The following is an 18,168-nucleotide window of genomic DNA, read 5'->3' on the forward strand; positions in this document are numbered from 1 at the left end:
TGCCCATCTGGGCTCTCCTCATTTCCCTCTTCCTCTTGTATTATCATTCTCTCTCTTTTCATCTGTCACACTACTGCTGCTACTACTACTGTTTCTATTGCCAAGCATCATTCTCTTCTATACCACTCTATTGATCTTTCACTTCACTGCTTACTCCTGATCTCTTGCTTGCATCACACACTGCTCTTCCATGTAGCGACAGTTTCTCTAGTGTTCATCTTCTCCACAGCCATTCAAATGTAATCTGTTCATATCTGTATAATTTCATTCTTCTCTCAAATACATGGCATACATTTACACTGCACTCTTCCTCACACAGCTCTGCCAGCATACCATTCATGATTCTGGCTTTCTATCTCAACTCTTTTTCATACCTCAGAAACACACTGACACCCTTTCCTACTAGACTGTTTTCTTTCACCCTTCTTAATAATATCCTGATATATGCCCTTACATTCTCCTTATGTCCACTTAAATCATTTGTCCCCACAACCAGCACTAATACTCTTACTCATTTCCTCCATATGTTCAAAGCACGAATTATTTTTCTCATTCTCCCTCCTGTCACCTCATTTTCCATTTTTTCTTTCACTCCATTCTTTTGCACTCTTTCATTTGTTTCCACAAAACATATAACATCACTCTGCACATTATGTATCAGCGTAATTAGTACAAAAAGTGCAGATCAAATGATTATTATGGAGAACTTCAACTATGGAGATATAGACCAGAAGGAAGAGAGATCATATGGCAGGAAGAAAATGGAATTTATATACCTACTGAGAGATAATTACTTGAAGCAGCATGTGATGGAGAGGACTCAAGGTGAAAGAGCATTGGATCTGGTCATAGTATCAGAATAGCTATCCATAACTAAGATGGCCACATTGCCTTTGATTGGGGGAAAATAACCATGCCGTCTTGACTTGGGAGATTGTAAAAAATGAGGAATATTCTATCAAGAAGGGATGATATGTGCAATTACAAGGCAGATGATTATAGCAAGCTTGGGAGGAAGGTCAAAGCTGTGCCATGGGATAAAACCCTGCAGAGGAATGATGTAATAATAGTGCATGGAAGAGAATTAAGGGGCATCTAGAGGAAGCTATATTAAATTGTATACATAAGGTAAGGAGGGTTAATCAGGTAGGCATTAGATTAAGTTAGTTTGAGTAATATCATTAAGCATGAGCTTCAGAAAAAGAAAATGCTGTGAAGGATATATAAAGAGAAAAGTGACCAGCAAACTCATGAACAGTGTAAGGGTCAGGCAAGAAGGGTTACCAGTATGGTAAATAAGGCAAAATCAGATTACAAAAAGAAATTAGCTGAGCAGGCCAAGGGAAATCAAAAAAAGAGTCTTTTTTGGCAAGTAAGAGGAAGAATGACTATGGAAGAATAACCTTAATGAGTGCTAATGGTCATGAGGTGACAGAAGCAGATAAAATAGTTTAGTTAATGAGTTACCAAACACTTTGCAAGGATATATCATACAAATGAAGTTAATGGTGTGACATACCATATGTGACAGAGACTCATTTTTGGAACAGAGGTGGAACAATTGGAAGTTCTAGGGATATTGAGGATCTCACTGTAAATACAGCTGTGGGATTAGATAGGATATCAGCTTGCATTTTAAGGAAATGTGCAAGGGAATTGGCAATGCCTCTGACTAGGTGCTTTAATTTAAGTCTCAGCTATGTTAGAGTTCCAAGGGAGTGGAAAGAGGACAAAATAATTCCCCTGCATAAGAGATATTCTAAGATTGCAGTAGCAAATTATAGACCAATCAGTATCTCATGTATTGTGATAAAAGTAATGGAAAAATTGGTCAAAAATGGAATCCAGGAATGGGCAGAGAGGAATATGATACTCTTTGAGGAGAAACATGGCTTTGTGATGGGTCATCATCATGCTTTGTAATTTACTAACTTTTTATAATAGAGTAATGACAGCTGAGTGGAAATGGTTACATGATGATTCTGCAGGATTTTACAAAAGCATTTGACTGAATACCATATGGAACTCTGTTAAACAAGTTAGAACAAATGAAGATGGATATCAAATGTGGATAAGAGGGTGGCTGCTGGACAGATATCACAACTTGGTATATGGAGGAGCAGAATCCATGTGAAAGCTGGTGACTAGTGGTATGCAGCAAGATTTAGTGATAGGATCACTATTGTTTAATTTGTGCATAAAATATATAGGAAGGAATACCTGAAAGGAAATATTCAGTTTGCTGATGATGCAAAATTAGGTAGAGTAATAGTGAATCAAGTTGATGCGAAGAGCTTGCAGGATGATTTAAATCATCCTGTAAGGGCAAAAGATAATGGGTGTCTGTTTAATGTGGCAAAATGTAAAGTTGTACATTTTGGGATAAATAGATTACAAGCTGTGTACCACGTTAATGGAACTGTACTCCAGAAAATAGATGAAGCTAGGGATTTATGGATCGTGGTAGACAGATAGTTGAGTTTAGAGGCCATATTACTAAGGTTACTAAGGTAGTTCATAAGATTACTTGGATATTAAACAACACACTAAGATGTAGAAATAAGAAAGTTGTTATTCCTCTTTATAAGGCCTTAGTACATCCACATCTGGATTACTGTGCTCGGGTCTGGGTTTCTTGGAGATGAGGAAGTGATGGAGTGGTTTCAGAGATCTGTTGAGGGAAAGAAAAGAAGACATTACAAGATATATAAATGAAAGTAGGAAGATTTTTTAAAAAACGAATATTGTAATTGATTATTTGGCATTGGTGCAGTTGCAGTTCATTGTAGTTGGTGGATTGAGTGGTGGAGATAGAAAGGTGTAGAGTAGGTGCCTTCCCTCGGTGAGTCTTTGGACTCCATGGAGGTCTCAATAATAATAAATGGAACATTGAAAATATGTTTTTACATATCCATTAATGGTTAGCTTCTGTTCCAATAGCTGCTAATCTGATCCTGAAATTCTGTGTTATCTATCAGTGTAATGGGATCAGAATGTTCCATTATGTGACACATTAGTTTGAAAGAAAAAGAGAATAAAGTGGTATGTTAACATCAAACCTTCATGGAGTCAAGACTACTTGTAAGAAGTCTCTACTGTCATCACACACAAATACCATTGAATCAACCTTAAACTCATTCACTGTTCCTGCACTCATTAAATTTTCAAAGTAATGCATCCACTTAACCAACCACTCTCCATGCAGAGAACCTGTTCCTCACCTTATACTCGTTATGCGGCTTTCAGGGACGCCTTTTGTTCTACCCATGTCTCTCTCTCTCCATTCTATGAAAAATCTCTTGAACATTCAACTTGTAATAATCACCCTCACTATCTTATATGTCTCAGTCCTATAACTCTTCTTAATCCTCTCACAAGACTGAACATATAAAAAAGTCTAGCTTTTTTACATTTGAGTTCTCAAAATAACTTATGGACACTTCCAGATAAGTTGATTTACAACAGTTTCTACAAAGCTTTTCTAATTAGTAAAAAAACTCAAATCAAAATATTCAACACACTATATGAAAAGTATTACAACTCCGGACTGAGCCTCCCTGATGAAAAAGTGATTTATAACCTTTCGGACCATATATTAACACAACCAGAAACTGAAATACTTAAGAAAGGATTCAATTTCGTCATCACCCCAGATCATATTCCTAAGGTCGACATCATCAGTAACATAGAGAAAGCACTCTCATCCTTTCCAGAAACAACTGCAAAAGATATGAGATTAAAAAGTGCTATTATCCTTTCAACTTCAAAGCCACCTAGCCTAAACATAACGCCCCAAGAAAAAAGAGCTCTCTCAAACATGTCAAGATTCTCCTTACCATTGCCATAATCTGTTGTCATGTCAACATAGTTTTAGCAGTGTAATAACTCCTAACTTCAGATCCTTGTCCTCGCCCCCCCCCCCCCCCCCCCGCGCTTTAGATCCCCTCATCTTCTCAGCATCCTTCAACATTTTCCTACCAGTTGCATGTTCTGCATTTCATCCTTGCCTACCAAATTTCAAAATCTTATGTTTTCCAACAATGAACTGGTAGCTCCACTGCACAGGCTATTCAGATACTCCTGTAAGGCTAAAACATCTATTCTACTTCTTGTAAGTCTCCCCAGCTTTGTATTACCTGCAAAAAAATTGCATATTTTCAGATAAACCTGCCCCATTATCACATACAAGTTAAGCAGTAGTGTCCTACAGCACTTTATTAGTGACGTCTCTTTTGAAATACTGCTCCTGAATACAGAACTTACTGATATCTGACAACCAATTTCGTATTCATCTCATTAATCAATTATCCTTTCCACTTTAGTTACAAACTTGTTATGTGGTAGTCTATCAAAGGACTTTGCAAAATCTAAATATATCATTGTATAGCATCTCTCTTGTTCGGTGCATTCATCTCCTCCTTGTAGTACCTAAGTAAAAACCTATATAGTGTAAATAGCACATTATGCACAGCAAGTTAGAATTAAATTTGAAGGATGTATAGAAAGACAGTTTAATGTAATATCGGGTGTGCATGATATCTCCTTTGTTATTAGTATCTATATGGATCCCATTATGAAGCAAAATGATATTAAACTTTATACTTCAAAATCAAGCTAGTATCTTCACTATTTCCTAAATTCTGTAACTGGTGAAATGAATTTGGCATGAAAATCAGTAAAAAGACAAAAACTATGAAAATAGGCAGGAACATAGAAAACTTTCCCTTGTAACTAGTAGAACAAAAAAGACAAACTATGAAACCAGATGGGAATAATATAGACAACAAAATAAGTAAAGTTAGTATGGTGGGACCATCTGAATATATTTTTATTCAATAATAAATTAGCCAAAGCAATAAAGTTGCAGTATACAAGACATAGATCTGATAGTTGGATTAGAAACAAAACAGTTGATCAGTGACTAGAGACAACTGATATGAGCCTCTTAAAAAAATTAGGATAGTGAACTGATAGCATCACTGGCTGAATCATATTAAAAATAAATTTATTAGAAAGGAACTTGAATAAAATTATTGGCATTCAAAAATGTGTCAGCAATGCTATCCATAGTAGTATGGTCACTTAAACAGAAAATGGAAGATGATATGTTATGAGATTAGATAATTTGATGATAGGATGAAGGAAAAGACAAGGAGACCGAGATATAAGTGGATTAATACAATTAGTGGATTTAATGAGTTTAGTCTTAGAGGATTGAATATAACACAGTATTATAGACTTGACAGATAACAGATTAATTTGGAAGAAAATTGTTAATTAAAAAAATTAGTATTAATATAAACTTAATCCTTTCACTGTTGGGAATATGTTAGCGCCTACCTCTCCTTGCTGGCTTAATTTTTTTTATAATTTAAATTTAAAAAAAAAAATCACATGCAAAGGTTTTTGTTTCTTCAGTTGAAGTTTAACCAAAATTGTGACACACAAGAAAATCTTGTTTAATATTTTTATATAATACTGAACATTCTTTATCCACTGCATCATTCTTGCAAAATTTAACGGTTATATGATATTCTTTGGAACAGAGCATACATAGTATATTCCATTGTATAAGGTCTTGATCAGGCCTCAAATGGATTATTGTGCACAGATTTGGTCCTTTGATTTTCACGGTGATTAGGATATGTTGGAAAGGGTCTGACTGACTAAGGTCGTAATTGGTCTTTGGGATTTCGGATACAGTGAGAAAAAATGTCCTTTCAGTTCAGCTCAGAAGTGCAGAATGTGATAAAGAAAAAAACTGTCTAGCTGTCCTATATATTGTAGTCCTGTTATCTATCAGAACTCAAATATTGTCAGATGTTCTATTTTAATCTTCTAAGATACTTCTTAATGAGGTTGCTTAAGGGTCAAAGCCAGATAACTGAGAGGAGACCTCCACATAGCCTTTTAAGGAATTTAGAGAACTGCCAGGACATCTGACAATATCCAATCCTTGCCTTCTTATGTTCACCCCATTAGTAGGTGTCTACTTGGATACTGAACAAATGAGGATGGCATTTGGAATTTAGCCATGCCAGATTGTATGCTTAGTGTCTTAAATGATAGTACAACAGGATAGTTCTTTAATCAGATTTTATTTTGAACTTTTAACTGATCTGTCATTTGATTAATTCATTTATATGCAAAAAGGAATGAACAAATAAAAATCTACAGTTCACCTCTGAAAGCTACTAACCTATGATTTGTTTTAAATTTATTCTTTAATATTTTTTCAGATACCAGAGTTCCGATATGTGAGCTATAACAGAGGTGTGCAACCAAGTCCATATATTTGCTATGGAATGCCAAGAGATATAGTCGATCTTAGTACTGGAGAAGATCCATATAAATTTATTGATCTTCTAAATCTGGTAATTTAATTTTTAAAAATTTACTTAATGCAATTTATACATTCATATGTATTCATACTTTAGATGGATACATTATTTTAACCTTTTATTTGATGGCGAAGTAATTTTATTTGTTGTTCCTGAATTGTGCATTCGTTATTAATTTAATTTAAAAAATGACTTTATCATTAAATTCCTAATATGCACCCTCAGGGGTGTACAGATATCATCATGGTACTATAGGAAAAAGTATCCAAGTCTTTCCATGACTTTCATTTAGCTAGTTCTACACAATGCTTTGCTTTTATACATTTTTCTCTGTATTCTCTAAGAGCACAAGCTAATTTACTTATCAGGAACTTTCAATTTATGCTTTCTTCATTTTTTCTTCACTGCCATTTAACTTCATAAGCCCACTATGTAGTTCTGATTTTTTTGTCCTTACAGATAGCCTCACTACATGCCTCTTTGGATGAATCGATTAATGCTTTCTTCAGGGTTTGCCACTGAATTTCCAATGTTTGGTTCTTGTTTTCAATTTTTTTCATTTTTCTTCACTGTTGTGTGTTGTGTATTTGAGTCTACAGTTCACCTCTGAAAGCTACTAACCTATGATTTGTTTTAAATCTTTCTTACACACTTCTTTTCAATGAGCAATTCAATTTTATTCTTCTCAAAACTAAATAGTGATCACTTATTTCAAATCCAGAACTAGTGGGAAAACATCACTATCAACAAGAACATAGTCAATGAAATTTTTCTTATTTCTTTCATCTTCTCTCCCTGTTGAATTTGTGCACATTTTTATGTCAGCTGCCTTCTGTAATGCCTTGGAAAATTCCTCCATTTCTTCCTTTGTAGAACCTTCTGTGAACCATAAGCACAAATAAGCCTCATTGTCCAGTTCCCCATTCTGACATGTGCCCACATCACTCTTGAATGGCAGGCAATATCTACTTGATATTGCCTGCCATTTAAGAAGATTATCCTCATTTAGTGTTGAACACTATAGCTACTCCTTCTTTTCCCTGAATGTTATTGCTGCAATATAACATTTTGTTTTTGTTGCTTAGTAAGATCTCACCTGTTTTTGTCTTCTTTGTTTCAGTCACGCTTATTATGTCAATCTGGTATTTATTCAATTCTTCTGCCAGTTCCACTTTTTTTCCATTGATGCTTTGTGAATTTATAGTACCAATCTTGAACTATGCTGATGTTGAGTTGGGATGTGTTCTGGGTTTTGTTCCAATAGCTGACTATGCATTGTTGTCCTGGTTCCTTGACAAAAACACTGAAGCTTGTTTAATCAGATGATGCCCCAGGTAAATCCTCATTTTGCATTGTGGTTTAGCCATTAAGAATACAGTTTGGTCAGCTAAATTCCAAATTGTTACCCCATCCTTCTTCATTCAGTATACTTGTAGATACCTAACAGGATGCACTACAAGAAAGTGAGGATTAGATATTAAGTCAGAAACCTGGATCTGGTCTTCTCCACATTCCTTAAAAGGCTATGTGGAGGTCTCCTTCCAGTTATGCAGCTTTATTCCTTTAGCACCCCATGTAATTTGTAATCTTTGCTCAAATAGTTGAAATGTTTTGCTTGTTCTCCATTCAAGATACAGCTGATGTTTTCAATGTTTCTGTTTATTTTCATAGTAATTGTCGTTTTGTTACTGATTTTCATGCTATCTGTAATAATCTTTCAGAGATAACTTAAAAGATCAGTATAGCCATTAGAATTAGGTAAAGGCTAATTATCTCTAGATCATTAGTTGAATAGAATGATGAGTTCATTACAAATTAAATCAGGCCCAAGTTAAAGTATCCATAAGCTCTCCATATCTGTCATTATACCAGATCTGGTGCAAATTAATGCCACATATGCCATGTTGGCTGAAATAAATGGCACTATCTGAGTGCTACAGAATGTGCTGTTCAACGCACTGTACACAATGCTATGGATATATTGAACATCTTCAATGCTTCAGTGCAAAAAATATTCAGAAAAGTGAATACTCTCTACATCCAAAAATTCAATAATCTAACTAAAAAAATACAAAATCCTCAATTGTCTACAGAACACTATGTAATTAATTTGTCATATGCTCAACTCAAGCAAGAAACAACATAAATGTCTTTGCTCAGTCATAATTTTGCTATCTCCAAAGCATTACCTAGTCTTCACATCATAGCAAAAATAAAATGAGGCATTTATAGTCTCCCTACACACACACACACTGCCAATAACTAACATGTTAAAATTCAACTAGCCTTTGAAAAAGAGGTATCTGAACTTGGTGCATTTAAAAAGTTATGTCAAAACCAGAATAACATAATCATTGAGCAGATAAAGGTAATGTTATGGTAATACTTGATTGCTCTGAATATGATCACAAAATGATCTTACTCAGAGATCTTTTTTTTTTTTTTTTTTTTCTTTTTGTGCTATAGGCTACAAAACCTATGGCACATTAGTGCCATGTGTTAGCAAGAGATATAGAAGAAAAAAGAACAGAAAACATCTATTCACATTTTGCTTGAACAGCTGAGGGTTGTAATTTTTGGGGAGACTGTTCCAAAGGACAGAAGCAGATGGAATGAAAGAGGAAGAAGTGAAGGTGGTTCAGTTAGTTTCACGATGGACTGTAAAAAAGAGTGTTGTTTAGTAGTGGCTCTTGTTTTAATGATTTTGGAGGAGAGTGGAGGAATAATAGTGGCCAATTCAGCAGAGCACTGTCCATGAAAGTATCTGTAGAAGAGGCACAAGGCAGAAACCGAATGTCTACTTACCACTTGATTAGTGCCTAAATACAAAAAACTGGCATCCTGACACAATACAAAAACTTAGGCCTTGTAATTCTAGACCATCCTGGATTTATGGATTTCCAAACACACACAAACGGAACTCTAGCAGATGGAGGCTCTAGCATTCCCCCCCCCCCCCCCCCCACACACACACAATCTACTGCCAGTCTTTTCATGAAACATTTTGGAAACACCCTAAATTCTAGCCATCTCAAATTCACAATGCTATATGAACAACATGTTCTCCATTTGACCACATGCTGAGATGTATTCGAGACATTCTTAGCCCACCTCAATATCCAACACTGAAAGATTGCTTTTGCCATTGAAAAAGAAAACAATAACTGCCCTTTCTTGACACTCCAGTCATCCAGTGAAACCTAATTCTTTTCAGTCTATAGAAAACCTACCCACACATCACCACTCTCAGCAATATATTGTCATCAAAACATTAACAAATCTTGCCATAACCTTTAACCACACTGATGTGACTGACTCACCATAGAGTGGTCAGTTACATCAGGACACTTTTTTTAGCCAATGGCTTTCTTCTTCACAAAATCAGCAGAACTCTATTGCCGTCTCCCCAAAAAAAAATCCAGAAGGCAAAAAACTCATTGCCATTTCCTGCAGATTGGATTCCTCAGAAAAAAATCTCGTGCAGTTCTAAAAAAAGTATGATATACAGACCTTCTTCAAGGTATACTAAAAATTATTCACTCATCAAAGATCCTCTCCATCATTTTGACCATCCTGCAGTCTACAGCATCCCTTGCTCATGCAAACTTTTGTATTTTGGACAAACAGGAAAAACTGCCAATATCCTTCTGGAGGAACATAGAAAAAATGAGAATTTGCCACAGCAATATTACAATATTCACTAAATCTGGCTGTCTCACTTTACTAAAAATCTTGGAGACCATCATTTTGAGACTGTTAGCAAGATTTCATCACTGTGCTTATAACATTAGAAGTATAACATCATCCGCATAAAGCAAAGAGTTGACATTAACATCTCCAATTTTGATATCAGGTTTAATACCACTTTCCTTCATAATGTGATCCATATAGATAATGAATAACAGAGGGGATAATGTACATCCTTGTCTCACACCAGATTTATCATTAAACCATCTTCCTGTACTTCCTTCAATTCTAACTGCTGACTTACAACTCAAATAAAGACTAAGTATTGCTTAATATAATGCCCCATTGACACCATATAATTGCAGCGTATTGAATAGCTTCTCTCTTGGCACCTTGTCATATGCCTTTTCCAAATCGACAAAACTTAAATACAGATCTTTGTTATATTCCCATGCTTTCTCGACTATTTGTCGTAAAGTGAAGATCTGATCCTGACAGCCTCTATTTGGCCTGAATCCAGCTTGTTCTTCACCAAGCTTTTCTTCCACAATTCTTCTCAACCGTTTCTCAAGTATACTTGCATAGATCTTGCCAGGAACACTCAGTAGGGAAATACCTCTGTAATTCTCACATTCAGTTTTATTTCCCTTTTTATATATGGGTACTATGAGAGCTCTACTCCAATCATCGGGATTTCGTCCCTCTGTCCAGGCTTTCTGAACTATGCAGTGCAGCCACTGTAAGACTCTTATACCACCATACTTCAGCATTTCTGGTCGAATATCATCTACTCCTGCTGCCTTTCCACATTTCAAGCCTTTGATGGCTTTTTCTACTTCAAGTATGGATATGTATTCCTAACTGCATGCCTGGTCAGTGTTTTTTATCACTGTGCTGTCATCACTGCTTGTTTCATTTAGCAGTTTTTCAAAGTAATTACTCCATACTTCAAGGATATCTTTTTCTCCTGTTTTCATGTCACATTTATCATATCTAACTCCTTTTACAGCACTCTTTCCTCCATTCCTAAGCTTTTTCAACAACCTCCAGAATATTTTGCCACCTTCTTGATATTTATTTTCTATATTCTTGCCAAAGTCCTCACATGACTTTTGTTTAGCTAGTTTTACACACTGTTTAGCTTTCTTACATTTGTCAGAGTAAAACCTGATTTACTTGCCAGGAACTTTTGATATGCTTTCTTCTTTTCCTTCACTACCTCTTTAACTTCCTGTGTCCACCAGGGAGTTCTGATTTTTTTATCCTTGCACACAACCTCACCACATGCCTCTCTGGCAGAATCAGTCAATGTTTTCTTCAGAGTTTGCCACTGAATTTCCAAGGTTTGATTTCTGTTCTCAAACTCTTTCATTTTTTCTTCAATAATCTTTGTGTATTTTAGTCTACAGTTCACATCTGAGAGCTGCTCAACTTTTATTCGCTTTAAAACTTTCTTGCATGTTATTCTTTTCAATATGAAATTCGATTTTATCCTGTTCAAGACTAAATAGTGATCACTTCCAATTTCAAACCCTCTGTACACTCTGGTGTCCTGCACCATGGAGAAAATATGACTATCAACAATAAAATAGTCAATGAGACTTTTCTTATTCCTTGCTGCTTTTCTCCATGTGAATTTGTGCACATTTTTATGTTGGAACATGGTGTTAGTAATAACCAGTCCATGTCCTGAGCAGAAATCCAACAGATATTTGCCATTTTTATTAGCTTTGCTCTTTTCTCCAAATTTTCCCAAAATATTTTTGTATGTCTCACAATCATTTCCTACTCTGCTATTTAGATCCCCAACAAGGACCAACTTTTCCTTTTTCATTGTGTCAGTTGCTTTTTCCAAAGCATCAAAAAATTCCTCCACTTCTATCTTAGTAGAACCTTCTGTGGGACCATAGGCACAAATAAGTCTCATTGTCCAGTTCCCCATTTTCATATTTGCCCACATTACTCTACTTGAGACTGACTGCCATTCAAGAAGATTAGCCTCATATTTTGTGTTGAATACTATGGCTACTCCTTCTTTTCCTTGATTGTCATTGCCTGAATATAACATTTTGTATTTATTGCTCAGAAAGATCTCACCAGTTTTGGTCTTTTTTGTTTCAGTCATCCCTATTATGTCAATCTGGTACTTATCTAATTCCTCAGCTAGCTCCATTTCTTTGCCATTCAGGCTTCTTACGTTGATAGTACTACCAATCTTTAACTCAGGTGATGTTGAGTTGAGGTTTGTTTTCAGATTTGTTCCAGTAGCTGACTTTTCGCTGTTCGCCCTGGTTCCCTGGCAAAAACAACAGGGACCTTGTTTAACCGGGCGATTGACCAGCCGGCATGAAATTTTGTTATGTTGTATCATCATTTTTATTTTGGTTTAACCAATAAGAATACAATTTGGTCGGCTAAATCCCAAATTGCCAGCCCATCCTCATTCATTCAGTATCAAAGCAGATACCCAACAGGGTGCACCACGAGAAGGTGAGGATTGGACATTTGGTCAGAAGCCCTGGTCGGTTCTCCGCACTCCTTTAAAGGCTATGTGGATATCTCCTCTCAGTTATACAGCTTTGACCCTTAAGCAACTTTTGTATTTTATTTTTTCGTTTATTATTGATTAAAATGGTCACTCCACTAGAAGCTCAGATATGTTGATACACTCCTCTATATAACATAGTAAAGCCTATCTGTATATTTTGTTCCCTTTAATTTCTTTTTTGTTTCTGTTATCACAGCTATATTAATATTTTTAAATTTTAGTTGTTTTGCTAATTCTAATTCCTTTGTTTTTATGCTTTATATGTTTCACATAGCTACTTTTAAAATGTCCACAATTCTTAATCATTTACCTTTATCCTTGGTTGTTTTCCATTGTTTCTATCCTGTGAATTTTTCATTTGAAACTTCTGAGTTGTAGACTTTTGTACTTGGTAAGTTAATCAGGCTTATGCAAAACCCCCCAATCTGGAGGACCAGGGTGTCTCTCTCTCTCTCTCTCTTAGTCTGGCACCTTCCTCTCAACATGTTCAGCCAGCAAGGCCCTACCAATAGCTTAGCCACCACTGGCATAGCTCTTGAGATCATTGGTGAATATCACACCTTTGAAATCTGCATCAAGGTAAATATACCATTGTGGCTACCTTTAAATGTCCAAGATTCCTAATCATTTACCTTTATTCTTTCTTGGTTGTTTTCCATTGTTTCTATCCTATAAATTTTTCAGTTGAAGAGTCTGAGTTATAGAAATTTTTTATTTGGTAAGGTAACAAGCCTTACATAAAACCCAAACCTGGAGGACCAGTATATCTCTCTCTCTCTCTCTCTCTCTCACAGTCTGGTTCCTACCTCTTGAGCTGTCCAGCTAGGAGAAGACCTACCAGTAGCTTAGCTATCACTAGCATAGTTCTTGAGGTCACTGGTGCACCCTCATTACCTTTATTAACTACTGCGCTCCACAATTTAGCATCATCTGCATGCAACTGAATATTTCCACTCAAGTCACATTATATATAATTAATATACAAATTGACTTGAGTGGAAATATTCAGTTGCGTGCAGATGATGCAAAACTGTGGAGAGCAGTTGTTGTTAATGGTGACGTAGAGATGCTGGTTTAAATACACTGAGAGTATGGGGCAAAAGGACATTGGTTGCAAGTTTTCTGCAACTGCCACCTCAAGAAATTAAATAAAATCTTCTTTTCTACTTCAGATTTCATCTTTTTTTTTAATGGCACTTGTGAAGATTATTAGACACATGTATTCATGAGAATAAAGAATAATCATTTTTATTATTGCAAAATTTGGCCAGAAATTAACAGGCCATCATCAGTGCATCAGCATCACAAGGTGAATCTAGAACAAAGAACATTAATCTTATTTACTGAGCTGAGCCACCACGTGATGGAATGCCATTATATCAGTGGTTAAAAATAAAATGAGATTACAATCATCATCAATTTTTTTATATGGACCTAGCTATATTTCAAATGATTTTAGCTTTAAATGTTCTCATTTTGTTTTGCAACCACTGGTATGGTGGCATTCCAGCACGTTGTGGCTCAGCTCTGTAATTAAGATTAACGTTCTTTCTTATAGCTCCACCTTGTGATTATGCTGATGCATTGATGATGACATGTTAATTTTTGGCTGAAGTATTTGCAATAATAAAAATTATTATTCTTTATTCTTGTGAATATATGTATCTAATAATCAGATTTATTCTTCTCTTCAGCTTTCTGCTTTCGTAAGGTGGTACTTATATATATTAGATGAGCAGAAATGTCCAACATCTTTTTATTTATGGGATTACCATTAAAAAATAAATAAATAAAAAAGTGATGGCTGCAAGTGGTTCTGTCCTCTAGATGTATAGCAAATACTACTATTAGATAAACTTTATATTTCAAAGTTATTCTTTATTGTATTTTTGCAGTGTGTAAGTATATTTAATTGGTATTTTAGACTTGACTGTATTCTTGTTTTCATAATTTTTAGCTGAATGTAAGCAAACAAACAAACATTTGAATATGAAATATCTTTGTGACTGAGGACTACTTGTAACATAGACAGTAGTTTACTTCACTTAAAATTGCTCTACTATCCCATAACATATTTCTTTCTCAGGCACACCACCATGCATTACAGTGATGTGAACTCACCTGCTTTCCTATATATAAAAGTATCCTAGTTGTGAATGTATTTCATGTGCAAACTTTTATCTGTTAAAAAAAAATAAATAAATAAATAAGAATATAATTTCATGTCAAGTATAAAAATTACTCTCTTTTTATAATAGGTGTTTCTAAAATTTCTCTTTTATAGAAAATTTCTCAGGAACATAATGAATCCTCATCAGATGATGAACATGAGGTGGATTACTCTATTAGCTAACATCTGTTTATGCTCTCCTGTTTGAAGAAATTGACTAAAAAAAAATTTGTATAATTTCAGAGATGTGCAGATAATGTTGTATTACTCAGAGGAATCATGTACATATCGACAGCATGCATTAAATTGTTTTAATCTAATTTTTTTTTATATCGGTGATATTGGTTTTGTGCATTTTTTGGAAAAAAATTAAGATCCCTGTAAAAATGAGCATGATTTAATTAGGATAAAGAAACACTCTCACAACCAGCCTCCTTTCCCATGATAGAAGTTTATAAATACTGACATAAAAATACAGTTTTTTAAATGTGAAAGAATCATTTGACTCCATTTCTGATACCTCTCAGTTTTGAAATTATCAGTTGCAAATGATTATTGCATGATAAGAAAAGATAATAATTAGATGGCAAGATTGCCTGGGTAATATAAAGGGTAGATAGAAGTTCCCCACCAAGGCTGTGGAAATAGTGTCAGTATATTTTCCTAAAGGAACATAATGCCTTCCTGGTTAATTAGTGTAACCATTTATGGAGCAGTGCATCATGTGCCCATTGTAATTTTGCTTTGTAGACATACCTGTGATTGTTTGGCCCAAGGGCAGAAGCTCATTATTATTATTATTAGACCTTCAGTGAATTAAGGTCTCATTGAGAGAGGCAACACATCACCTATACCACTATCATATCTTATTTTAAACTCATTCACGCTGGATGCACTTGCTACTTCAACAGCCAAACTGTTCACACTACTCATGCTTCTGTGAGAGAAAAATCTCTCTCTCATTCCTTTCTTACCTGCACATAGACTTCATTCCTATGGGTGCACTCTTGTCCTCTCCCCACCTTCTATTTAATGAAAAATTTTATCGACCAATGCCCTCTCAAAAGTTTATAGACCTCTATTATATCACCCCTATTTCTCCTACCTACCAGTGTCTGCAGTCCACATATTCTCAATTTATTCTTGTAATCTGCATTCCATAATATCGTGATATCATCTTTGTAACTCTTCTTTGCAGGCCTTTCCACAGCTTTTTTATCCCTTTGGAACCCAGGAGACCAAATCAGTGCACAGTGCTTCAGGTACGGTCATATTAAGGCCTTGTAAAGGGGCAGAGTGACTTGCATATCCTTATACATTAGTGTTGATTTCAACATCACAATTATCCTCTGAGTCATATTTGCAGAAGCTCATTAGATACATCAAGTCTTAATGATGCATCAACAAGATAGATACATCAATATCTCTGGAGTAATTTTAAAGATTTTAGAGAAGTTGATAAGAACTAACCTACAGAAATGGGTGGACAAACAAGATATACTTTTCAAGGAACAGCATGGATTTACCAAAAGCAGATCACGTCTGAGCAATTGGCTCATAGTTTATAATAATATTATGGCAGAGTTGGATAAAGGGAATGGATACACTATGATACTGGATTTTCAAAAGGCATTTGTTAGGATACTACATAAAAGACTGTTGCATAAACTAGAAAATATGGGATTGGAATATAAACTCTTAGCTTGGGTAAGTGGGTGGCTGATGGATAGGTATCAGAAAATGGTGTATGGGAGGATGTGAATCTTTCAGATTTAAGGTGACCAGTGTTGTGCCCCAGGGATTAGTCCTTGGACCATTATTGTTTAATCTATATGTTAATGATATTGGAAAGGAGCCGAGAGGTCTTCAGTTGTTTGCTGATGATGCAAAGATAGGCAAGGCAATCAGAGATACTATTGATATATAGCATTTACGGTGATCTGAATAGGCTGGAAGTGTGGTCAGAAGATAATGTTTGTCAATTCAATGTTAGTAAATGTAAAGTTATGCACTTTGTATGATGTGATATCCAACGGCATGCTTTACTGGTGAGATTATGCTTGGGGTAACAAATGAGGCTAGAGATCTTGGAGTTATGTTTAATAGAAAGTTGAAGTTCAAAAGTCACATAACAAAAATACAAATACAACTCGGATAATTATTATGTTGAAATGAAAATTGACATATAAGGATGTGCAAGTCACTTTTGCCTTGATATGATGACATCTGGAGTACTGTGCACAGATTTGGTCTCCTGGGTTCCAAAAGAATAAGGAAGCTGCGGAAAGGCTGCAAAGAAGAGTTATAAAGATGCTAACACGATATTATGGAATGTAGATTACAAGGATTGACTGAAAATATCGACTGCATACACTGGAAGATGGGTGAAATAGGGATGATATGATAGAGGTATATAAACTTTTGAGAGAGTGTTATAGAATATCAGTTGATTACATTTTTCATTATTATATTGAAGGTAAAATAAAAAATGATGGTACAACATGACAAAATTTCATGCCGGCTGGGGTGTCGCCCGGTTAAACAAGGCCCCCGTTGTTTTCGCCAGGGAACCAGGGCGAACAGCGAAAAGTCAGCTACTGGAACAAATCTGAAAACAAACCCCAACTCAACATCACCAGAGTTAAAGATCGGTACTATCAACGTAAGAAGCCTGAATGGCAAAGAAATGGAGCTAGCTGAGGAATTAGATAAGTACCAGATCGACATAATAGGGGTGACTGAAACAAAAAAGACCAAAACTGGTGAGATCTTTCTGAGCAATAAATACAAAATGTTATATTCAGGCAATGACAATCAAGGAAAAGAAGGAGTAGCCATAGTATTCAACACAAAATACGAGGCTAATCTTCTTGAATGGCAGTCAGTCTCAAGTAGAGTAATGTGGGCAAATATGAGAATGGGGAACTGGACAATGAGACTTATTTGTGCCTATGGCCCCACAGAAGGTTCTACTAAGGTAGAAGTGGAGGAATTTTTTGAGGCTTTAGAAAAAGCAACTGACACAATGAAAAAGGAAAAGTTGGTCCTTGTTGGGGATCTAAATAGTAGAGTAGGAAATGATTGTGAGACATACAAAAATATTTTGGGAAAATTTGGAGAAAAGAGCAAAGCTAATAAAAATGGCAAATATCTGTTGGATTTCTGCTCAGGACATGGACTGGTTATTACTAACACCATGTTCCAACATAAAAATGTGCACAAATTCACATGGAGAGAAGAGGCTAGGAATAAGAAAAGTCTCATTGACTATGTTATTGTTGATAGTGATGTTTTCTCCCTGGTGCAGGACACCAGAGTGTACAGAGGATTTGAAATTGGAAGTGATCACTATTTAGTCTTGAGCAGGATAAAATTGAATTTCATATTGAAAAGAATGACATGTAAGAAAGTTTTAAAGCGAA

The 18,168-nt window shown here is 35.4% G+C and overlaps 1 protein-coding gene across 4 annotated transcripts in view; it reads left to right on the forward strand.

The window, feature by feature from the left end:
* LOC150108354 (translation initiation factor eIF2 assembly protein-like) overlaps positions 1–15,066 on the forward strand; it is a 118,440-nt gene extending 103,374 nt beyond the window's left edge. For all 4 annotated transcript variants that reach the window (XM_090415754.1, XM_090415755.1, XM_090415757.1 and 1 more), the window contains exons 11-12: positions 6,240–6,374; positions 14,861–15,066. In XM_090415754.1, the coding sequence (XP_090271880.1) occupies positions 6,240–6,374; positions 14,861–14,929 (204 nt within the window). In that variant the 3' untranslated portion in view covers positions 14,930–15,066. The remainder of the gene's footprint in view (positions 1–6,239; positions 6,375–14,860) is intronic.
* The last annotated feature ends 3,102 nt before the right edge of the window (positions 15,067–18,168 follow it).

The sequence above is a fragment of the Typopeltis vanoorti genome, chromosome 3 (assembly GCF_054136105.1).
Source record: "Typopeltis vanoorti isolate ZY-2024b chromosome 3, IOZ_Tvanoo_1.0, whole genome shotgun sequence".
Classification (NCBI taxonomy): Eukaryota; Metazoa; Arthropoda; class Arachnida; order Uropygi; family Thelyphonidae; genus Typopeltis; species Typopeltis vanoorti.